Below are 24,899 nucleotides of genomic sequence, written 5' to 3'. Positions count from 1 at the left end.
GCAAAGATTGAATAACCATTTGTGATGAGGATTCTTTCTCAGGTATGTGTGTGGCACATGGTATAGTATTGTGCAGATCATGCATGTCTTATTTAGTATGTATTGTGGTATATGTATAGTATGTGTGCTTAAGTGTAGTGTGAAATGGAGTAGTGCACATATATCTGTGTGCAGTAGTATTGTGTAGCACATGGGTTTGGACTGGCTCTCTCCTTTGTTTCTGAAGACCATGACATCAAGGAGGTGATGCCATGATAGGTAAATGAATTGAATTTAAATAAGAGAGGACTTTGCTAAGTCATCAGCCTCACTCTCTTCTCCAGAGCCATCTGGATGCAAAGATGGCCCTTACATCCTAAAAAAACATAGACTTAGCAAGTACTCTACTCACCAAACCAGTGGTGTGCTGCTAAATGTTTAAAAAACCAGCTCCCTGCAAACATACATCTTAAAGTTTAATATGCATTATTAACATTTTCTTCTTTTTAAGTCTAGACAATCTGCAAAATAAATCAAATCCTGCTTTGTATCATTTGGCCATTTCCAAGGTGTAAATGAAAATTTGACAATCAGAGAGTATGAGCTGGCTTTAGCACACCACTGCCAACCAGTTTTAGTGGTCTTATGAGTTTAGGCAATGAAACTATTAATCTTCCTATTTTGTGGATGAAGAAAACTGAAGCTCTGAGAAATTAAATGACTTATCTAGGATTAATCAAGTCAGTTTTAGAGATGGTCTGCCAGGTTTCTTGTAACTTTTCTCACTATATTGTAATAAATGGCATGAGAAGTACAAACTACTGTAAGATCCAGAGTAAAAATGAGTCACATATGTTTGGGAAAACTAGAAAATATTCACAGAGGTAATATCTGAGATGTCTTAGATTTTGATAAGCAGAGATGGGGTGAACGATGAAGGCAGGCACTCGTGTAATTATAGGATTTGAGTTGGGGGACTTTTGGAGGTCATCTCATAGTATCTTAGATCTACAACTAGAAAGATCTTTAAAGGCCATGTAATCTTAGTCCCCTTTTTGACAGTTCAGGAATCTGAAACTAGGAAGGTTAAATAATTTGTCCAAGGTGACAAAATAGTAAGCACAATTAATCTACTCTTACCAGGTTGAGGAAATATCTTGAAAAAGAAAAGATTTGCAGGCAGGAGAGTTTTGGGAAGAGTGAATAGTCTTGGCTGTTTAGTTTAAGGCAACAACAGGAGATAAAGGTATAGAGTTAGAAGTCAGTTGAGACAAAGTTTCATGTAAGGCTTTGCCAGACTTGGGAATGTGGACACTATTTGGTAGCCAGTGAAGAGACACTGAAGGTTTTTCATAGGATAGTGGTAATATCAGAGTCCACTTTAGAAATAGTTATCTAGCAGACTGATATGTGGGATGGATTAGAGGGAGAATGGAGACAGGGAGACCTGTTAGGAGATTGTTACCTTTCTAACAAGAAAAAATTTTGATGTGAAACAGGATGTTAGCCATGGGAACTGAATAGAGGAGAAAGCTGGAAAATGTTGGAGAAAAACGAGAGGGCCAGTGTAGTAAAATAGTAAGGGCAATATCTCTGCAGTAAGAAGTCGTGGATTCAAATCTTGCCTCTCTAATTTGAGTGGCCTTGGGGAAGTATGCCTGACCCTCAGTTTCCTCATCTGGTAAATGAGAGCAGACTGGAGGACCCTTCTAGTTCTAAATCTAGGACTATAGATAGTTGAATAGAAGTGGCAAGAGGAAGTTATGGAGGATTAAAATTTTAAGGTTTAGCTGTGAAAGAAATCACTGGTTTTCACAGTTATTTGTCAGAACAAAAAATTACAAAGGCAGGGGTCTCTGGACTATTCATTAGGCTAAAAGACAAATATATGTGCAAGAATGTGGAAGTAAGACAAAAGGAAGGATAAAATAATTGATCCTGACCAATCACAGAACTTGAAAAGTTCTTCTAGCCCAACTTGCAGACACCAGAGTCAAAACCAGTTCAAACCAGTCAGGGGCTGAATTAGGGGCTCTGCCCTTTCACAAATACTCATGCTTAATTTGCTTCATATCTGTTAACTAACATATCCCTGTGAAGACTGAGGCTCATCAGCATAACATGCATTGTATGAACTAGGGAGAGACATATTAAGGAGTGATATGGATTGGGCATATTGATTAGATTATACCCTGACCTATCATGATTTGGATGGGCAGAGAAAGGCCTTCCAAACTGTATATAGGATGGGACATTGTGGAAATCTGGGGTTCTCACTAGGGAGCATGCCCCCATAGGAAATTTTATAGGAATGTTAAGTAAAAGCATCTTTCTTTAACTCCAGGTTAAGTTTCATTACTAGGAGCCAGGTGATCCCACTTTGGAAAAAAGAGGTTATGGGCTGCATTTCTAACATCTGGCATTACCTTGATCAGAAAGAATAGAAGTTCTGTTGGGGGGGGTAAATTCAGTTTGGACATATTAAGTTTGAGGCTCTGGTGGGACATCCAAGTGGTTCCTTAGGCAGATGGAGGACATTCAAGACTTGGCATTCAGAAGGTAGGGAATGGAGAGAAAAAATAAACTTGAAGCATGTGTACCTCTACATCTGCAGCCACACCTACCAAGTTTGAGCAGGGTATGAACTGGTTGAACTAGTGGAGGAGGGGAAGGGGTAGAAGGGCTCCTGGAGGATGAGGAAAGGGCTTAGCATAGACATTTAGTGAAAAAAAAAACCAGGCAGAAATAAAATTTTAGCAGTGGAACAAGTCAGGTATACTTTCCAAACCATTGTATTGCTTGAGAGCAGGGGTGGGGGTGGGGGTTCTCCTGGATCCCTTTTTATTTTTACTTTTTTTTTATTTTTTAATTTGGTTTAAGGGGTTTTTTTTTTGCAAGGCAAATGGGGTTAAGTGGCTTGCCCAAGGCCACACAGCTAGGTAATTGTTAAGTGTCTGAGACCGGATTTGAACCCAGGTACTCCTGACTCCTGGACCGGTGCTTTATCCACTGCACCACCTAGCTGCCCCCTGGATTCCTTTTTAGACCAACTACCCAAATCTTTGGGATCTACTGCTTGCTTAGCTTCCTTCAAAGGACTATCCTGAGGAAATCATCTTGAAAACCACAGAGTTCTCACAATTATCATTATTTCAGGTAATCTTGACAAAAGGTGTTTGAACAATCTCTGCCCTCTGTAGCTGGATGTCCCATTGGGTTATGGGCCACTTTCTTCAATTTTCCCATGATTGTCTCTTCTTTCAGTAAGTTTACCTGGGCAGGAGAAAGAATGGGAAAGACGAAAGCCCCAAGGGACAGGGCTCATCAAGCTGTGGAACTTGCCCCTACTTCACAGAAGAGCACTTGAACTCTGTGGGACTGGAGACCTCACTCTCATTGCCATGACAATTGCTTCTGTAAGGCCAGAGAGTTCTTTAAATGTAGGGTTGTGTAGGGAAAGGACAGGTACCATGTCTCATTGTTTGTAATAATTATTGATCTTAAGACTTGAATGAGGGGTGGCTAGGTGGTGCAGTGGATAAAGCACCGGCCCTGGAGTCAGGAGTACCTGGATTCAAATCCGGTCTCAGACACTTAACAATTACCTAGCTGTGTGGCCTTGGGCAAGTCACCTAACCTCATTGCCTTGCAAAAAAAAGCCTAAAAAAATTTGAATGAAGGCAACAAATAGTTTAATCTTTCTGTCAAAGCAACTCAAAGTGAGAGATTATGGGGCAGTGACCATGGACAAGGGGTCTAGAAGCTGTGACTCTGGGGGTTCCTGGTTGAACTAAGAAAGCTTTCCTCCTAATCATGCTTCCCTATCTTCACCCTTAGGAGTCCAAGGGTGCATAGGGAGACCTAGACACAAAATCATATTACTACATCATGGACTTCTATCTACAATCTTTGCAAAGATCCAAGCTACCTTGGTAGACAAGACCAGACCACTATAAGAAACTTTTTCACTCATCCACTCTCCTCTTCCCCAGTGGGGAAGTAAGTGTTCCTTCTCCCTCCAAGAACTGACAGCAGGGACTATTATATATAATCTCCATTTTGAACTTCTCTACCAGCCAACTCAATTGGATCATTCTCAGTTTATTTCCTATGAGGTTAATTCACTAACCAACACCCCTCTAAACTTCCCCCTCTCATCCCCCTAGCCAATAAAACCAGTTCCAAATCATGCCCCTGCTTGAGATGACCTTCACTTTATATCCTTAGCAATCCATGCAAGGTTGGTTCAAAATAATCTTTCTCCAGGAAGTTTAGCTTCACTTGGTTCAGATCACACCTTTATAGTGTCTTCTCAGCAACAGTAAATGAACAACCTATATTTAGAAAACTAATCAAATAAGAGGAGACTATTTTACAAAAAGGGAATCAGTTTTGGTCCTGATTCTGCTACTGTATGATTGCATGTCCTTTAACAATGGTTCATTAAGCCTTTATTAAAGACCTAATTCACGACAGATATTTGGTTTAGGTTCCCGGGATATACAGACAATAAATTCTGCAATCTCTACTCACAATGAGAGCAGATCACTTCCTTTTTCTGAGCATTTATATATCTGTAAAGGGACTGAATAAAATTCTGCTCAGTTTGAAGATTCTGTGATTCCAAGTTTTTGCCTAACAAAAGAATTCACCATGCAATTTACCTAAACAGTTTACAATGTTTCAGAAACCTATATATTGCATGAAGGAAATTACTCCTGCATGTTCATTTAAGTTGTTTCCCCCCCAAAATTATTTATTTATTTATGGGGGTTTTTTGGAAGGCAATGAGGTTAAGTGGCTTGCCCAAGGCCACACAGCTAGGTAATTATTAAGTGTCTGAGGCCGGATTTGAACTCAGGTACTCCTGACTCCAGGGCCAGTGCTCTATCTATCTACTGTGCTACCTAGCCACCCCTAAGTTGTTTTTAAGATTCTTTAGCTATCACACAAAGCCATATCATTCTCCTTAAATAAATGGTAAACACCCTAAGGACCATTTTTTTCCTGACCTTTTCCTATATCCTTGCATAGTACTATATGCAGGAAGGTAGTATGAACTGCAATTTCCAGTGATCACAGGCTTCTAATCCGATTTAGTTTTTCTCATATTTAGGATGATAGATGAATTAAAGACTTTAGAGGTCATTTAGTCCAACTCCCTAATTTTGTAAATGAGGAAATTAAACTTTTTTTTTTAATTTTTTGCAAGGCAAATGGGGTTAAGTGGCTTGCCCAAGGCCACACAGCAGGTAATTATTAAGTGTCTGAGACCAGATTTGAACCCAGGTACTCCTGATTCCAGGACCAGTGCTTTATCCACTTTGCCACCTAGCCACCCCTGAAATTAAACTTTAAAGATGGGAAATGACTTAAGCCAAGGTCATCTATATATTTAGTAGCAGAGCTGCAATTTGAGGCCAGGTTACCTTAACCTTTAGTTTACAAAATCCTGACCCCTCCCCCCACCCAAGTCTAGGTCTTTTTCCATAGCTTTATGCCACCCTAACTTGAAGAAGGCATATTTAAGTATGCTGACTGGATAGGGTGAGACTTTGACCTTCATTCAGATTACCCACAGGAGGGAGATTTCATCCCACCCATTTCTCCTGTGCCAAGGAAGGCAAAAAAAAAGAGTGCCAGGACTCAGATGTCAAAGATTAATGATGAGGTGGTGCAGTGGATGGAGCACCAGCCCAGAGTCAGGAGTATGGAGTTCAAATCAGGTCTCAGACACTTTCTAATTATCTAGCTCTGTGTCCTTGGGCAAGCCACTTAACCCCATTGCTTTGAAAAACAAAACAAAACAAAACAAAAAACAAAGATTAATGATGATAGTGAAGTACAATATCAATGTTTGTGAAATTCCTGCATAGAAAGGGGTCCCTGAGAAACTCCTTAGAAATATAAATTTGGTTAGGTGCCATGGGGTCTGAAAATAATCTGACAGGACCCAAATGCTTGACTCTGGGGGGGGGGGTCACAGATATACCACAAATTTGGCTAAGATTCAGAAAGCACCCTTGTTAGCCTAATTATCTTTTTTAATTTATTTTTTAATTCTTATTTTGTACAATGTTTTTTTACATTAATAAAATATTCTTGTTTACAAGTAAACAAAATACCCCTCCCCCCATGAATTTAGATAGACTTGCTTGGGCGAAAAAAGTAAAGGGGAGAGAAAAAAATTAAAATTAAAAAAAAAATAGTAATAATTGTAGGTATGGCCAGGTGGCGCAATGGACAAAGCACCAGCCCTGGAGCCACGAGCACCCAAGCCCATATCCAGCCTCTTAAACCCAACAATCACCCAGCCGTGTGACATGCAAGCCACCCAATCCCCACTGCCCTGCAAAAACCAAAAAGAAGAAAAAAAAAGACCCAAAATAAAATAAAATAGTAATAATAGTAGGGGTGGCTGGGTGGCAGACAGAGCATTGGCCCTTGAGCCAGGAGCACCTGGGTCCAAATCCAGCCCCAGACACCCAAAGATCACCCTGCTATGTGGCCCCAGGCAGGCCACCCAGCCCCACTTGCCCTGCACCCTCCCCCAAATAACAAAAAATGTGCTTCAGTCTTTGTTCCAACACCAACAACTCTGTCACGGGTGGATTACATTCTTTATGATAAGTCCATCACAAAAGTTACTTCCATATTTTTCCAACTTTGCCATTGCTGATCGTAACTCCCTCCTTTGGTATTTCTCCACTACCATGTACTATATTTTCTCTCTCCTTTCACTCTGACTCTGCTGTAGGGTAGCTGAGTAGCGCAGCAGACAGATCCTTGGCTCCGGGGCCAAGAAGCCCCGAGTCCCCATACCACCCCTTAGGCCCAGAATCCAGCTGGCCCTATGGTCCTGGGCAGGCCTTCCAATCCCAGCCCCTTCCATGAAGTAAAAAAGAAAATGTGTTATATCTGACCACTCTCCCCCCATGGTCCATCCTCTCCTCCTTCATTCACATCCCCACCTCTTCCCCCTGCTCCCCCCTCCTTCTTACGCCAGATGCCTATATCCCATTGAGTATATTTGCTGTTTCCTCTCCTAGCCACCTCTGATGACAGCAAAGGTTCCCTCATTCCCCCTTACCTCCCCCCTTCCATATCATTGCAATAGCTCATTGTAATAAAAAAAATCTTATTATGTGAAATATCTTGGACTATTCCCCCTCTCCTTTTTCTTTCTCCCATTCCATTTCCCTTTTTTTTTCTATTGACTCCATTTTTACACCATATTTTATCTTCGAATTCAGCTTTCTTCTGTGCTTCAACTATAAAAGCTCCCTCTACCTGCTCTATTAACTGAGAAGGTCCATATGAATATTATCAGTATCATTTTTCTATACATGCAGTTCATCCTCATTAAGTCCCTCATATTTCCCCCCTCTCCTCCAATCTCCATGCTTCACCTGAGTCCTGTATCTGAAGATCAAACCTTCTGTTCAGCTCTGGCCATTCCAAAAGGAACCTTTGAAATTCCCCTGGTTCATTGAAAGTCCATCTTTTTCCCTAGAAGAGGACATTCAGCCTTGCTGGGTAGTTCATTCTTGGCTGCATTCTAAGCTCTTTTGCCTTCCGGTATATTGTATTCCAAGCCCTACGAGCTTCCAATGTAGTTATGTAGTTGCTGCTAAGTCCTGTGTGATCCTGACTGCAGCATCACGATATTTGAACTGTGTCCTTCTGGCTGCTTGTAATATTTTCTCTTTGACTTGGGAGTTCTGGAACTTGGCTATAATATTCCTAGGGGTTGGTTTTTTGGGATCTCTTTCTTGGGGGGATAGGTGGATTCTCTCCATTTCTATTTTGCCCTCTGCTTCTAGAATATCAGGGCAATTTTCCTGTAGTAATTCTTTGAAAATGATGTCAAGGCTCTTTTCCTGATCATGACTTTCAGGTATTCCAATAATTTTTAAATTATCTTTCCTAAGTCTGTTTTCCATATCAGTTGTTTTTTCAATGAGATATTTCATTTTCTTCTAATTTTTCATTTTTTTGGTTTTGAAGTATTGATTCCTGATTTCTGGTAAATTCATCAATCTCCCTGAATTCTATTCTTTGTCTGAAGGATTTGTTCTCCTCAGAGAGTTTTCTTATCTCTTTTTTCCATCTGGCCAATTTTGCTTTTTAAAGCATTCTTCTCCTCAATAACTTTTTGAACTGTTTTATCCATTTGACCTAAGCTGGTTTTTAGCATGCTATTTTCTTCAGCATTTTTTTGGATTTCCTTGACTAAGCTGCTGACTTCATTTTCATGTTTTTCCTGCATCTCTCTCCTTTCTTTTCCCAGTTTTTCTTCCAACTCCTTCATTTGATTTTCAAAGTCTTTTTTGAGCTCTATCATAGCCTGAGCCCAATTTCTGTTTTTCTTGGAATCTTTAGATGCAGGAGCTTGTGCTTCCTCATCTTCAGACTGAGTATTTTGATCCTTCTTGGGCTCATTTGCAAAATATTTCTCAATAGTCTTCCTCTTATTTCTCTGCTTGCTCATTTTCCCAGCCTGGGCCTGGTTTGGGGTGCTTCCTGAGCTTTTGGGACACTCCCACAAGGGTCTCAGAGTGTAAGGCCCTGTCCTCCCTCCTGGTCTGTGAATCACCATAAGCGCCCCCCTGCCATGGAGCTGAGGTCGGGGGGGGCTGTTGTTCTATGGGGGGGCCTAGACTGGGATCAGGATCTGAATGTGGTCAGAGCCCCAGAGTCCTGTTCCAGGGGCAGAGGACTGAGCTCGCAGTCTCTCATCACTCCCCTCCCTCAGCTCAATGGGCTCATGCCCTGGGGGCTCCTGCTTACTGGCTCCGCCTGCTTCTGTTTCCCAATCTGGGCTGCTGAAAGACCAAGCTGCATGCTGTGTGCCCTGAGGATTGGGCTCAGCTCTGGCAGAGGTTCCCTGATGTTCTGTTCCCCCACTTTATGCCCAGTGCTCCCCAGGGTGCAGCTCCCAGCGCCCTGGGGCTGCCTCCAGGAGGCTGAAGTTCCTTCACTCTGGCGGGCCACCCCTCAGGTGGGCTGCCCCTCCAACCCCAGGGAGCAGAGCCCTTCTGCTCTTTTCCAGGTTACCCTGAGTAGGATAACTGCCTCACTGGGGCCCCCTGTGGGTTCTGTCTCTAGAAAGTTTAGTCAGAGTCCTTAGCCTGTGAGTTTTATCAGAGAGCTCCTAAGACTTGATCTCTTCTTGTTGCCATCTTGGCTCCGCCTCTCCTTAGCCTAATTATCTTGCTGTATCTGTAAAATTCCTGCTTCCTCCCAGGACTGCCTCCCCTTCCCCAGATGTGATTTGAACCGTAAGATAGTAAATTCTACTCCCTCAAACCTGTGGGAAGCCCGTGAATATGACTCCCTCCATCTCAGGAAATATGTTTAAATATTACACAAAGACCCTGACCTTTTCTCACCCCTATCTATGCAGAACCCTTTGTTTACATGTTTATGACAAGACAATATATCTAACTGCTGTCTTTGCTTCTGTATCTCAGTACCCCCCTTCAAAAAAAAACACTATAAAAACCCTAACCCTTGAATACTCAGGTACTGTCTGATTTGGGCACTCTTCATCCCCAGGCAGTCCCCGGGAAATAAAGATCTCCAAACTTACCAAATTCTGGTCTCTGTCTCACTCTTTGGGTTCAGCAATAGTAATTCTGAACTCCAAATAAACTTCCTGTCCTTCAGGCCACATAAGCCATCCAAAGGTTTGGAAATCACATCCAATCCAACAGAAGAATTCTATGTTCTTCTAGGGCAAGAGAATGAATATGAGTTCACAAGGAACAGAGCCATCCCAGCACTTTTGGAGAATGATTTAATTTTTGAGCTACATATGCAGTTGGGACTATTCTAGTCAGAATCCAAAGAGAAAAAATGGCATTCAAAGACAGTAAGTTCCAATAAGTGCATTATCATGAAACTTGGCTGAGAGTCAGAATAGTAGTCAGAAATGATAGGGCTGCCTAAAATCTCCCAAGGAAGAGACATTTGAAGGTTGGAAATGATAATTTTCCTGGTTGGAAATAAAAGCAGATTACTTTTGTCATTGTTACTTCCTTGGGGCTTATTTTTTTCTTCTTATATGCTCTTTCTTCTATCTCCATCTCACCTGTTACTGCTATTTCTTTACTCTTTGTATCTCTCTCTACCTCTCTTTTGCATCTCTATGTCTACCTGTTCCAACCAAGAGCTTTCAAGGCCTTTTACTAAAGCATAGAGTCGGGGGTAGAAAGAAAGGCATTCAACTTTTACAAGTGAGGAGTTGGAAGCCCAGGAGATCATGTTTTCATTCCTTCTCCCCAACTCCTTTGTCATGCATGGGAGATAGAAGAATCCCTAACACTACCCTCATATCCCTTTCAAAGAGAGGAAGGATGCTCAAGGGAAGTTGGCAAAGGATCAGAGCTAAGCCTTTCATCAGTATAGTTATTCAGAATTTCCTAGAATGTTAGAGCTAGCTGGAATGGAGAAACCATCAAGTTCAACCTTTTTGTACAGAGCAATAAAATGAAGATCCACAGAGAAGAGTCTTGTCCAAGGTCCTGGAATTTCCGTATCAGAGGTGGAAGGGTAGATAAAACATTGTCTAGATATACCTGTATTGGAGCAGGGATCCCTTAATCCTCATTCCCAAGTGATCATTCTTTCTTTGAACACCTCTGGAGAGGGGAACCCCTCAAAGCACCTCATTTCATACTTCTATATGGTTCTAAGAAGTCCCCCTCCGCACCCCAACATTAGTCCACGATCTAAATGTATTTCTGCAACTTTGGGTCATTGCTTCTATTTTTGCCCTATGGGACCAAGTAGAATTAGTCTAATCCTTTTTCCAAAAAAACATTTTTCAAATACTTGCTGACAGCTATTATGTCTACTCTGACTCTTCATCTTTCCAAGTTAAAATATCCCCAGTACCTTCAATCAATCTTTGATTAGCCTGATCTTCAGACTGTATGCATGCTCTGGACTCATTCATGCTTGTCAAAGTCCCCTCCTAAGATGTGGAGCCCAGAACTAGCCCTAGTATAATACTGGTTCAAAGAGCTGTCATTAGAATCCAGATTTGGCTAATCATTGTATTAGGCCCCCAAAGGCTGCTGTCAGTGATATGTACTAGTAGACTTCTTGAGGCAAGAAAAAGGCTAAGGGAATGGATACAAAGATCATGTTGTTTCTTCCAGGTTTCCTTTCACCTTATTCCTTACCCTGGCTAGAGAAAAATTATTTCTGTACTTCTCTAAGGATGACATCTTAATCTCAAATTTCTTCTAAGATATTGTGACAATCAGAGTCCTTACTTGTCTAGCATTTTACTTATGGTATTGCTGCAACATAAGCCTCTTTTTCTCTACTTCCTAAAGGGATAAAATTTCCTGTCACTGGAATCCCCTTCAAAGCCTTAGAAGGTTTCTGCCAGCCATGTCTTTCCCAGAAAACAACAACACTACAGCCTCACGACAAAGATCACGCCATTTATTTACATGGGATTGAGGGAAGGGGGTAGGGATGAGGTGTCTGTTCTCTACTATCTTGGTCTCCAACCCCAGCTCAAAAAATGACTTTGTCACCATTTCCTCCTTCAAATAGGATTTTCTGGCATAAAGGACAAAAGGAAGAACTCGGGCGAGAATGAACATAGAGGTAAGAAAGGCATAGGCTCAGGATGCAGAGGCTGAGGGCCCCCATCCCTCTTCTATCCTATGATCTCAAAGCACTTACCAGTATTCAGAGGTTGGGAAGATTATGCACATGTGTGTGTATGTTCGTATGTACGGAGGGGGAGAGAATGGTTGGGTGATATCCCTGCCCCTTTTCAAAGGGGCATGCTCATCCTTATTCGGCATCAAGACTTCTGCATTCCAGCTACTCCCATCCCACCCCTACACTGGTAAACCCCCATTTTTCTTTGGGGGAAGATGGTTTTGAAACTAGAACATAGGACCCTCCCTCTTGCAAAACCCCTGAGGGGCAGGGAAAAGAAATCCCAGCCCCTTCTGGGACAAACCCTAGTTCCCAGGGGAGGGCCAAAGGCACTGGTCACTTCAGACCTGGACAAGCCCCTGGTGGTCTTGAGCACATGGAGAATGTGTTTGTAGGGTGGGTAGGGATGGGGAAGGTGAAAGGGAAGGGTATCAACATTCTGTGCTTGGAAGGACCTTTATGGGTATAGAGATTTCTTTCCCTTCTAATTCCAATCTCTAATTAGGATTTATAAATTCCTTCTTCTAGATTCACTCTCCACCCCAGTCTAGCAAACCACAATTTGTCCCTAGGACTGCTGGTTTTTTCTACTCTTTTACTCATTCTGACCTGCTCCAACAACTGGGACATCCTCTCTCTCCTCCAGGAAGCTTCATTGGCCCCCAACACCAGACTCCATATCTGCACCACTGATATCTAGATCCCTATCTGGCAGGATCATCCCACCTTATCTCTATCCTGAAAGAGTAGCCCATCTTTTTCAGACAGGGAAATAATTTCTCCTTTTCTGTCTTACAGAAGAGCCCACACATGGGCTGTGCACATAAAAGGTATTCAGAATAGAAGTATATATTGAGGAAACAGTAACGGGGGGGTGGTGGTGGTGTCTTAAACAGACCTACTACCTGCTCCACTTGCTTTCTCCCTTTTGGAAGCATAGAAACTTACAACTCTTCATGGGGGGGTGGGGGCTGGTGGGGCGAGTTGTGAGAGGAAAGCTGTTCAGAATTAGATACAAAAAGATTCCATAATCAACTGGAAGAGGCAGACCAATATTCTCTGATAAATTAAGCCAATCAATCAGGTCATCCCATGACTCGGTTCCATTAATGACAAGTTATGAACAATGTGAAGGGCAGTCAGGGATGGAGTTAGGAAACCCCCCAAAAAGTCAAAATTGTTTAAATATCTCTTGCCAAAAGTCAGGCAGGGGCAGAATAGAGAAGAGATGTACAACTGAAATCAAGAGACTCAAGACAGAGCTATGGGGTTATGTTGCCATGCCCCAAATGCCTCTCCCCTTGCTGTTTGAAGAGACTTGAAGACCAGACAAGGGGTGAAGAGTCATAGGAGATGTGGTTATGGATTTGGAAGGGGTTGGGGAGCTGTCAAAGGAACCAAATGATGTAGGGGAAGTCAGTGTTTAGGTGTGCATATGTGGATAGGAGGTGGGGTGGAAGGGATGGATTGAAGGATTAGGAGGGCTGAGAGCCCAGCAGTCTCTCAATGGCTGCATTAATATCCCCACCCGTAGCAATCAGGGCCTGCAGGTTAGCCTCCCGATTGATGAAGCCCATAGCGTTGAGCTGCTCCAGCTGTTGCTGAAACCGAATCTCTGGTGTCTGCACCTAGAGGGAAGACACCCTGTTGGTAGGATTCATTCTGCAGTTATAGGATGGGGATTGCTGACCAAAGAAAGTGGCTGGATAGGACTCAACTTTACTTGAAAGGAAGACAATTTGCTCAACCAAACAGAATAATGCTTTCCCCATCTTGCCTCAGTTTTCTGAATCTAATAGGTATAAAAATTAAATGAAGCTTGTTTAGGATCTCAAAGAACTATCTGGATTCATGGATTCAGAGTTGGAAAGGACGTCAGAGAATGAAAACCCAGTCCAACCTTGGCCTCACAAAGTCCTCTTCTCTGGGGTATAGAGGACTGAAACCTACAGCTCCACAGTCCACATCCCATGACTGCCTTTACCTCTGCCTGGTGGACTTCCCCCCAATACTCACATGAAACCCAAGCCCAGTATATATACACACCTGAGAATTTCCTCCTCCAGCCAAAAGCTGAATCATCTGTTGCATCAGCTGCTGCTGGGGGTTGGTGGTGCTCCCCCCTGGAGAGGCACTAGCTGGCGTGGATGAGGAAGTGATGGGGGGCTCTGAGCCACTAATACCTCCTGCAGGAGGAGGTGGGATTCGGGGTGCTCCAAAGTTGCCAAGGCTGTAGGCAGAAGAGATGGGAATCAGTCCATGGAAGGGTGAAAGATGAAGAGACACCAAAGACACAATGATGGAGCTAGAATGAAAGTAGAACAGAGAAATGGAAAAGAGACACAAAGAAAAAGCAAGAGCTCCAGACAGACATACAAAAGCCAAGTGGAATGGACAGAGTCTAAGATTTGGAGCTAGGAAGATATGGGTTCAAGTAGTGCTGCAGAAATGGACTAGGGGAGCTCAGTTGAATGTCTTAATTACTCTGAGCCTCAGTTTTCTGATCTGCAAAATGGGGATAATAGTACCTACCTACCTTATCTGATGGAGGCTCAAAATGAGATGAAATACATTTATTAAGTATTTTATAAACTTCAAAGTGCTACATAACTAACAGCCATCATGGCATGATAAAGTGGAAAGAATCTCAAAACTTAGGTTCCACTACTAGCTCTATCAATATAAGTGAATTTGGGCAAGTTACTCTGGTCCTCAGTTTCCTCATTTGCAAAATGGAATACATGAGGCAGGAGGGAGAGGAAGTGGTCTCTAAATCTTCATCTCCCTATTCTAACATCTGACAGGGAGGAGATGGGCTCTCAAGGCTGCACAGTTGCCTCACCTGGGCACCAGCCCTGGGGCCTCCGTCTGCAGCGTCTGCAGCCCCTGTTGAATCTGTAGCAGGGCCTGCATAGCCCGGGGATTGGTGAGAATGGACAGCGAATCTGGGTTCTGCATCTGGTGGTGGGAAAAAAAAAAAAGAGGAGCTTGGGCAAACCCCCCAAAGAGACGGGGGAGGGAGGTAGAGAGGAAAGAGGATGACTCAGAGCAGCCCTAAGTTTTATGTCCTAGGACAGGTGTCAAATTCCTTACCTCAAAACTCCCAGGGAGTTTAATTACATTAAAATGTAATTGGGAAATGTTTAACAAAAGAAATAAAAATACAACACAACAGACAACATTAATTTGTGATTTCCTAAGTCAATGTTATTCCAAGGATCCCTTTCTATTTGAATCTGACAGTATTATCCTAGGAGGACCCCCCTATCCCCCCATTCATACAGCCATACACATACTTCCTCTAGATCCTCTGTCCATATAAGTGGAATTCTTCCCCTTAGGGATTTAAGCGCCCCCCCCCCCCATCCTCTAGAGTCTCAGATCTCACCTGCTGTAGAAAGACAGGAAGCTGGAGCCTGAGCTGCTCCTGCAGCTGGGGGTTTCCAGCAAACAATGGGACATTCACCATCATCTGCAGAGACAAGGAATCTATTAACTGGGAGCCCAGACATTTGGGTTCTACACAAGTACCAAGAAGGGAATGGAGAACTGAGGCCTTGGAGCAAGCTTGGATGAAGAGTCCTTTTCAGCTCAAGCACCAGCTCTTCTCCCACCAAAATTCCCTTGCCAGTTCAGTACCTGAGCAGCGAAGTCGGGGTTCTGGGCAAGTGTCTGCAACATACTTCTCATGTATGGGGCAGAGATCATGTTTTGCATCAGCTGGGGATTCTCTGAAATTTGCTGGAGAAGACCTTGCATCTCAGGGCTATTAAACATCCCTAGAAGGGGGGGGGGAACCATAGGAGAAAGACTTCAGACGTGAAACCACAAATATTAGTCCATTCATTTCTCTTCACATCTCAAAAACATCAGTAAGATAACTGTCACTTGGAGGACTTCCCTTTCTGCCTATCCCCATTTGTAGCTAGAACATTTCCCTGCTGCTTTGGTAAGGAAAGAGTAGTATTCTCCAGGGGCCTGAGCCTGAAGTCCCAGGAGCAGAGAAAAAGGAGGGCCAAATGTGAACTGAACTCCTCTCCCTGCCCAGCTGCATAAGTCTGCAGTTACTTAATGAACATAAGTTTCTCCAGGTCAGGGCCAGAGCTGCCATCATTTTGGTGTTTAGCATACTATGGGGTAGCTAATATGTATTTAAATGTTTAATGAATGACTGATCTGAGAGAGAGTGGATCATGTCAAGTGTTCAATGGTTCCCTTTTCCTGGAATGATTCTAGGAGATTCCTAACCCCCTTTATATAGCCAAGAGAAGACCCCCCCCCCCCCCCCGTATGATCCTTGAAGGCAGGGAATAGTTTTCTGTTTTTGTTTTTGTTTCCCCAGAGTCTATCACTATTCCTTGCACATATTAGGTGCTAAATACTGGCTGGGTTGGTTTACTGGATTAGATTGAGAGAAACCAGGTTGGGAAGGGAAAAGTCAGCTGCTTTCTAAGTGACTCCTGTCTCTACCCTCCTACAGAGATTTCCTTCATATTACAAGGCTGATAATCCAACCTCAGATGTGAATATCCTGAGAAGGGGTGAACAAAGTTCTACTCTTGGGCAGGGGATACTGTGATTACCCCTCTAAACTCCCCCCACTCCCCACAACATACCTGACCCCAGGCTAGCTGCATTGATCCCAAAGGGGTTGGAGACTGTTGGGTGCACCTGGCTGGTCCCTGAGCCTCCAGTGCCCTCCCCAGCGGGCCCTGGGGCCTGGGAAGGGGGGGCTGAGGGACTCCAGGGGTTAGGGAGGGGCTCCCGGTTCTCAGTCCGGAGAGGTTGGGAAGAGGAGCTGTCAGAGTTTCCCGCCAAGGAGGAGAAGGGATTGTTGCCGAACTGGGAGGAGGGAAAAGTTTCGTATTAAGGAGTGAAAACAAACCTAATGCTTCCCCCTCCCCATGAAGAAAGATGGAAATCTATTGAGTTAACTGTATAGACTAGCTAATGAGGGTCTACAGATAATTCAGAATCATTTGTTTCTATGACTGCATCCACATTCCTGCTCTTTTTTTCTCTCACTGACCCACCATCACTGGGTCTGAATCCACAGCTTCTGCATTCTGTCTCTAAGAACTAGCATAGCACCTCAACTACAAGGGCCACTCAGGACATGGGATGCTAACTAGCACATTTTCTCAGCAACTCTGTAACTTTCAGCCTGGTACATACCATAGCCTCACTGGGACTGTGGTGATGGAATTGTGGGATATGAGGCATGAGAAGAGATGATCATCTCAGCTTCAACTATGAGAGGTCTTTGATCTTTAACCAGCCCCTTCCTCTAAGACACTGAGGTCATGAGCCCCACTGGTCACTGGCTCCCACCTGTTCCCGAGCAGCACTGAACATGGGCTCCTGAATGTCTGTGTACATTCGGCGCAAGGCATTGTATCCCCCAGGGATACTCTCCAGGTTGCTCAGGGCCCGGTCCTGGTTGCGCATCATCTCTTGCATCATCGCAGGATTTCGAGCCAGTTCCATGGTCTGACAGAAGAAAGAAAGAGAGGATAAAACCTGGGACCAGAGGGGGATGAAGATTGGGCAAATCTACTCTAAACCCAGCTCCCCAACCTATCCTGCCCTTCAGGAGGAGGAAGAACTAGATTAGGAAGAAGAAGTGGAAGTAAGGGGAGCAAATACTCTCCTTCAGGGCTGGCTAAGTTAACACTATTATTTAGGGGGTGGGGGAAGAGAACAAAATCTGACAAGAGCCAAGGTTTTAGGAGAAGCCTAAGGCCAAAAAAATCCAAGTGAAAAAGTCAAGCTGGTTCTATGTGCCCTCTTCTTTCTATCTGTTTCTATGCGCCCCTCCCTGGTCAGGAGGATCAGGGATAGGGACTCCTTTGGAGCCAGATAGTTTTCCCCTCCAGGGGGTATTCTCAAACTGCCCTCAACCTTATCCAACCAATTCCTTCCCATCCTCCCAGCATATATAGCCAGGGACTGTACCTTCCACTTCTGGATCTCCATCCTCACCAAACCCAAGCACCTCAGCATTAATCAGGGAAAGGGGTATTAAACCATGTCCCCACCTGAATAGACATTCTCTACCCCTCCATGTCCAGTCTCAATTTCTCTCAGGCTTCACATTCTCTCTTCTGAGTAACAGTTCTCCCTCCCCTGGTAGAAATGTAACTTCCTTGAAGGCAAGGATTGCTTTTCATCTTGTCTCCATATTTCCAGTGCCTTATATACAATAGGCACTTGAAAAATGAATTGTATTAGAAGTCTTCCTAGAATTCCCCACATGGACCCACTTTCCACCAAGATAAGCTCTAAAAAAAAGTCTGTCAAGTTAGATTGGCAATCTCCATCTCTTTGTTGGAGGAAGTATGCTTTCCCTATTAGATCTGAAGTTCTCTTAGGATAAGAGTCATTCCTCTTTTTTTGTTCCCATTGAGCACCCAGAATTGAAAAGGAAATAATCTGTCAAGGAAAGGATAGTGACAGGAAGGTTAAGGACAGAGAGACTGAGTGGATTCCCATCTGCTTCCTGAAAACACACACACACCTGCCTCATTAACTCTGGGTTATTGAGCATATGGCTGATCTCTGGATTCCTCTCCATGAGCTGCTGCATCTGTGGGTTGGCCATGATCATATGGCGCATCAGATCAGGGTTGGACATCATGTCTTGGACAAGGGGGTTCTCCATGATCTGGGACAACATCTCAGGATTGGACATCAGCTGCCTCTGCATCTGCTGTTGTAGCTCCATGAAATTAGCTGAGCCAAGACCGAGGCTGCCCAGCCCAAGGATGCCCCCAAAGCCAGCTGTAAGGAGTGGGGCTGAGTCATGAACAAGCGCAAATACCATCTCCCTGTTCCCACCATGACAGCACTAATCTCTTTTACGTATGGCTATAGCTTTTCTCTCAAAATTGCCCCTTACCATTTCCTTTAACATCCCTGCCTTCATGGAGGGTTTCATCATACTGTCCTTAGCTTATCCCTAATTCACTTTCCATAAGAATTGTATTTATTTCCTTATCCTGCTTCTTTCCCAAATCTTCCTTCTTGCCAATATAAGATTAGCAACTGAGGCCACAGGATTTTCTCCCTTTATCCTGAATCAAGTTCCTCCTAGAGGGAAGAGACCATTTTTTTGCCTTTCTTTGAAGCCCTAGGGTTTAAAACAGGTCCTAGCAGAGAGAAAATACTTAAGAAATGCTCACTCACTGATTTCTTAGGACACTTTAGCCTGGTATTGAGCATTTGAATTTCATTCCCACTTTTCCCAGGCACCAATCCTCTCTTTTTAATTGTGCTTAATATTTCCCTCTTCAAGGAAGCCTTCCCAAACTGAGCCCAACTTTACCCCACTAATCCCCCCCTTTCCCAGCATTCATAATCATGGTATATAACTCCTGCCTCCCAATCTAAGAGCATACCACATTTCCCTCAGCATAGCACTAAACTGGCAGTTCTTTGAGAGTCGGGGCCATAGATCTTTTTCTGGACTTCTACCCCCCACCAAACCCAAAGCTAAACACAGCATCTGAGCATCCCCTTCCCAAGTTCTTCTACAAGTGGCTTACAAAGTATGGATGCAGGACCACTAGAAGACCCATCCCCAGCTCCTGAGGTTGGACCACCTCCACTGCTCCTCCCATTTCCTCTAGCAGCATCAGGAATGGTGCTGCTTGAGGTGGATGGCTGAGCAGGGGCAGCAGGTGAAGCTGTCGTGGCAGCTGGAGTAGAAGCAGCATCTGGGGCAGAGGAAGCAGCAGTAGCAGTGTTGGTGGCAGTGGTGGCAGCAGCGGCAGCAGCAGCAGCAGGATCTTGAGCCCTGAGGATAGATACAGGAAAATTCTAAACCAGGAACTCAGGAATCAAGGAAATTGTTTCTGCTACATGACCACAGGCAAGTCACTTAATCACTCTGAACCCCAGGGGGAGGAAAGGGAAAAGGATGAAGAAGAAGAAGGTATTCTCTTCAGTCCAAGGTTACAGAACCCCTTGAGGACAGAGACTGTCTTCCTTTTATGTTTCTAACCCCAGTACTTGAGAGAAAGAACATGATTCCATTGATATTCTCTAGATGAAGATACTCCCTCTACCAAGTTAGGAAACAATTATTTATTAAGCATTACTTATCAGTCACCTACTTTGTGCTAGGTACTATGCTAAGCACTTTACAAATATCACATCACTTGATCCTCATAATAACCTGGAGTGTGGTAGGTGCTCTTACTGTCCCCATTTTACAGAGGAGAGATTAAGTGACTTGCCCAAGGTCACATAGCCAGCACATGTCCATCATACCATCTAGCTGTCTACTAATGCCTACTACAACTACTCAGTAACTTAAGCATCTCAGAGAAATGCCTAGAGCACTGAGAGGAGACTCACTCAGGATCCCACAGCCAGGACTTGATCCCAGGACTTCTGGCATTTAGGTCAACTTTCCAACCACTATATCACATAGTTGAGTGCTCATTCTTCCCTCACAACTTCCTGGGAGAGGAGTACATAGATCATTCCCATTTTATAGATGAGAAAACTGAGGCTCAAAAAAGTCAACGACGTCCTTACCAGTTACAGAGTTAGTAAAAAGGGGTTCCAACACTGGAACTTGGAGCTTTCCAAGTTTGCTGTTCTTCATCCAAGTGATCAACATCCCTATACTGCTGGGGAAGACAATGCTCTATTTCCCAACAACCAGCTTTTCTCCAGGTCACTCTCAGAAAGTCCCTTCCTTTGTACTCTAACCTCCAATATCTATGTTGAAATTCAGCTTAAAAAAAATGTTCTTTGCTTTTCTGATTCCTATCAACTCTTGGGAGTCCCAGAAAAGAGGAAGGAGCTAAACAGGACAACAAATGAAGAAAATAGAAATCTACCAAGATACAGAAGGAACTCATATAGCTAGATAGCTAAGGTGGAAGATAAGATTCCTGTCTTGGAGCCAAGAAGATTTTTACTGATTTGGGAAATCATTCCACCTCTCTCAATATCAGTTTCTTCCTTTGAAAATGGGAATAACAACAGCAGTGACCACCCATGGTGTGTAAACTTAAAGGGTTACACAATATACATACATAATATTGTATAAATATATGTATATTTAAAAAATTAGAGAAACTTTTCAATATATATAAAGTGGTTGAAAGTCATAAGGAGGCAATTTTCTTTCTTTTTTTTTTTTTAAAGGTTTTTTTTAAAGGTTTTTGAAAGGCAATAGGGTTAAGTGGCTTGCACAAGGCCACACAGTTAGGTAATTATTAAGTGTCTGAATCCAGATTTGAACCCAGGTACTCCTGACTCCAGGGCCCATGCTCTAGCCACTGTGCCACCTAACTTCCCTGAGGAGGCAATTTTCAAAAGTAAACTGCAAGTTATTGACAACACATGAAAGAATGTTCCAAAGAAGAGAAATGCAAATTAAAAGGAAGGTTTTACCCTATACACAGCTCATAGGAAAGGTGACTACATGGTAAAGATAAATGTTTGAAGGTATGAGGGAAGATAAGCACATTCACACACTATTGGTAGAGCTGTGAACTAGAAAACAATTTAGGGAAGTGGGCTAGAAAATGTCATTAAACTATATCCATCCACACCCCCCCACAACTACATCCAGTAATACCAGTATTGGCCTCATTTCCCACCTGACTGCAATTCTCTGGTTTGCCTGTGACTTGTCCACCAGGCCCCAGGAAGCTCATTATTGGGAAAATCTCATTATCCTGCATTATCTTTTTAGCCTTGGGATTTCACTTCTTTACCACCCTCTGTCCCTCTGATTGAAAGATGCCATGAACTTTCAAATCTGTGTTTAAGGAGGGAGCATCTCATTTCTCACCTGGTTCCACTCCTCTGGAACTTCCCTCACTTCTTCACTATGCTCCCACATTAGGTACCTACCTGCCCTGATTACTTCACCTTCCTTTTGAGTAAGATTTTCCCATTAGGTTGTAAGCTCCTTGAGGGCAGGGACTTTTTTTTTATATTTATATCATGGTGCTTTGTACAGTGCCTAACACAGAGTAGGTGTTTACGAAATTTACTGGCATATAATCCAAGGGAGTCAAGAACAAAAGGAAAGGATTCACAAACATAAAAAAAAAAATGGAGCAATACTCTGAGGGAGTAAGAAATTGGAAATAAAAGAGGGTGCCTGTCAATTAGAGCTGGGAATGCATTTTTCATTTTACAGAAAAGGAAACTAAGGTCTGGTGAGGTTAAGAGATTTGCCCAAGGACAAATATGTTACAAGAGTCAGACAGGGTTGAAATCTATGTTTTGACTCTAAAGTTAATGCTTTTTTCAATTATATCATGAAAATAGAATATTATTGTGCCATAAGAAATGACAAGTAGGAAGAGTTCAGGGAAACTTGGGAAGATTTGAATTAACTGATACAGAGCAAAATGAATAGAATCAGAAGTTTATGATGATCATTTACTCCATGATCATACTAATGTAAAAGAAAACAATGAATGTCATCAGAATATTAGGTGGCACCATGGGAATGAGCACTGAACTTAGAATGAGGAAGAGAGAAATTCAAATCCTGCTTCAGGTACTTATGTTTCTGGACAAGTCATTTAACCTTTCTCAGCCAGTTTCTCCATCTGTAAAAGGGGATAACAACTGTACCTACCTCCCAATGTTGATCAAAAGAGATAACGTGGCTTGGAAAACTTAAAGTGATCTATAAAGGTCAGCTACCATTACCTGGTCCATCAAGTTACCAATAACAACTTCCAAGCACTGATGGTCAAAAACACTTCTCTCCTCTTTAAAAAAAGTGAGAAGACTATAAATACTCTAAATACATAAGGAGGTATCTGGTCGAAACAGACAACATGATGGCTTGTTTTGTTTACAATGTATTCTTTGGTACATGGAAAGAAAACTGTTGTAGGAGGATAGAGAACAGAATTACTGGATTGAAAAAAAATAATCAATGAATTTTTTTCAAAAGAAATTTTTAAAAAAGGAAAGCTAATAGCAAGAATTTAACAAAGGAAAGCCTCCATTTCCCCAGAGAACTAATGCTATAGTAAGAGGATATTAAGTTAAATTTTAGGCACTTAAAAACCCCAAAATGGCAATTGAGACTATAGCATCTTCTCTGACTTCAAGCACGGACATTGACCCCAGTGGTTTTTCAAAGTCCATTCAAAGGACAACTCCTGTTGGTTATTCCAAACTTACTTCTGTGGGGTCTTGATCACCAAATGGACAGTGAGCCCATCCTTGATCCCATGCTGATTTAATGTGTCTCCATCTTTGAGAATCTTGCCAGCGAAGATCAAGACAAGCTGGTCTTGCTGGGCCTTAAACCTCCGGGAAATCTCCTCTTTGAACTGTGACATTGGGTCAAAAGTCTGAGGTCAGTAAAGACTGTCCACTAGCTCAGATTGTTGTCCTTGCTCTTCTTTCAAATCCCTTCACTCCCTTGCTCCAGATTCCGGGCATCAGAAATCTTTCCTCCAGTCTAGCATTTCTATGTGTTGCTGTCATACCTCTCTGCTGAGATGAAGTCCATGATCGCAGCATTTGGAAATGGAAGGGCCCTTACAGATCATTTAGTCCAACCCCAAAAGATGAGTTAACTGAGGGGATGAACAGGCTTGTTCAAGGTAAGCGGAGAAGCTTAAATTCAGATAGTTTCTCTGATTCTGGGTCTTTTGTCCCTATCACAGCATTTCACTCCCCCCCCTCCCCAAAAGTCTACTATCTGACCTTTCTTCCCTCACCTGGATCCAAAACTCCACCTTTAAATTTAAAGGGGTGGGGGGCGTGTGATCTTTAAATTCTGTGCAGGAAGGGACTAGGGCCGGGCCAGCCTACCACCCGGGGCTAGCAAGGCCTCCCAGGGCAGCGCATCTGGGGCAGGGGGCATCTTCCCCTCACCCCTTAGGACCAGCTTCTGGCCTTCCTGAGCCCGAGGCTCCTCCGGCTCCTCACCGTGCCCTCACTTCCCCGGGGCCCCGACCCTCGTGGGTCCGAGCGGCCCCCAGCCGCGCTTCTGGAAAGCTCTCCTCGCCCCCCAGGCACGAGCCGCCCCCGCCGGCACCATGTGCCACAGGCCCCCTCCCCTCCCCCAGCCGCCGGCCCTCCCGGCGCGCCCGGCCCGGCCCGGCCCGGCCCGGCCCCCAGCGCGCCACTCCTCCCGCCCCCGGGCCCGCGGGCCGGACAGCGGCGCCCGTACCTCCTTCACCGAGGCGCGGTCGCAGATCACGATCTCCTCCTTGTCCTTGGGGGTCTTGACGGTGACCCGGATCGGGGGCCCCGGCCCCGGCTCGGCCCCGGCCCCGGCCCCGGCCCCGCTCGGCTCCGCCATGCCGTCGCCGCCCGCCCGCCAGCCCGGCCCCGGCTCCTCCTCCCCGCCCGGCCCGGCCCGGCCACGGCTTCCCCGGCCCTCCCCCCCACCCCAGTCTCCCGCCCGCCCTCCGGCCCTCCCCACCCCGCCGCCCGCCCCGCCCCGCCCGGCCCCGCCCCGCCCCGCGCGGCCCCCCCCGGCCCTCAACGGCTGCAGCGCCCCTAGCGAGCCGGGGGCGCCACTGCAGCGCCGGGATCCGGAGCCGGGAGGGAGCGAGCTGTCCTGGACAGTCTCTGCCTTTAGCTTACGGGGTTCTGAGGGCCACAGGCGGGCGAGCCTGCTCGGGAAAAGGACCGAGAAGACCCGCGTTCAGACACGGCCTCGGCCTTAGCTTTGTGCGTGGATGAGCGGAAAAGATTATCATTAAGCATTAATGCAAAAGCCCTGGGAACGGCACCTCGTAGGAACTATTTATTGGCCGAAGTAAACCGGTGTCCGATCTCACAATAGTTCAGATTCTGACGAGGGAGACGACTCATAGAGGAGGTTTCAGTCCAGAGAAATAAATCAGAAGGAGGCCAGTGCCTCAGCTGCTCCTGTCCTGGGAAAGTCACCAGACCCAGCACAATGGCATTCCTGTCTCTGGGTCTACTCTCCTCCAGATTACATTCATCTTTCCTCCCCTAGGTGCTTCCTCCTTCAGCATCCAGTGCTTTCCAGGCCCTCCATCTTTTTGGAACCTGTGCAAAACGTCTCCCAGTTATCCAGATTCTAGTCATCTGGGTTCTAGTCTAGAAGATCTTGCATTCAGTTGGAACGGGGCGCCCCCCCCCCTTTTCCCCAGCGCAACTGGCGCCTTCTCTGTAATTTATAGGCTCGGGCGCCTGCAGGAAGGAGGGGAAGCCACTGGTTCGGATTAATCCGGGGCTTGAACCTGGGTGTCTGGGGCTTGGTA

The 24,899-nt window shown here is 44.5% G+C and overlaps 1 protein-coding gene across 1 annotated transcript; it reads right to left on the bottom strand.

Annotated features, from left to right (window-relative positions):
* Positions 1–11,415: 11,415 nt before the first annotated feature.
* UBQLN4 (ubiquilin 4) lies at positions 11,416–24,002 on the bottom strand. The gene is made up of 11 exons (XM_074223252.1): positions 23,834–24,002; positions 22,834–22,985; positions 19,209–19,459; positions 18,182–18,444; positions 16,996–17,154; positions 16,281–16,506; positions 15,304–15,443; positions 15,053–15,136; positions 14,507–14,622; positions 13,711–13,894; positions 11,416–13,292 (listed from the first exon to the last, which is right to left on the bottom strand). Exons 1-11 carry the CDS (start codon positions 23,963–23,965, stop codon positions 13,140–13,142), a joined length of 1,860 nt encoding a protein of 619 aa, XP_074079353.1. The 5' UTR covers positions 23,966–24,002; the 3' UTR covers positions 11,416–13,139.
* Positions 24,003–24,899: the final 897 nt, after the last annotated feature.

The sequence above is a fragment of the Macrotis lagotis genome, chromosome 2 (genome assembly GCF_037893015.1).
Source record: "Macrotis lagotis isolate mMagLag1 chromosome 2, bilby.v1.9.chrom.fasta, whole genome shotgun sequence".
NCBI lineage: Eukaryota > Metazoa > Chordata > Mammalia > Peramelemorphia > Peramelidae > Macrotis > Macrotis lagotis.
The sequence above is the reverse complement of the archived record's forward strand: the minus strand, read 5'-3'. Positions and strand labels throughout refer to the sequence as shown.

What these genes read in the sequence shown, in the direction of transcription:
- UBQLN4 (XM_074223252.1), bottom strand. Translation starts at nt 23,965, where the DNA reads ATGGCGGAGCCGAGCGGGGCCGGGGCCGGGGCCGGGGCCGAGCCGGGG. An exon ending in GTGATCAAGACCCCACAGAA is followed by an intron (nt 19,460 to 22,833) that starts GTAAGTTTGGAA and finishes ATCTATCCTCAG; the next exon opens with GGCTCAAGATCCTGCTGCTG. An exon ending in ACCCAGAGTTAATGAGGCAG is followed by an intron (nt 17,155 to 18,181) that starts GTGTGTGTGTGT and finishes TTCTTCTGTCAG; the next exon opens with ACCATGGAACTGGCTCGAAA.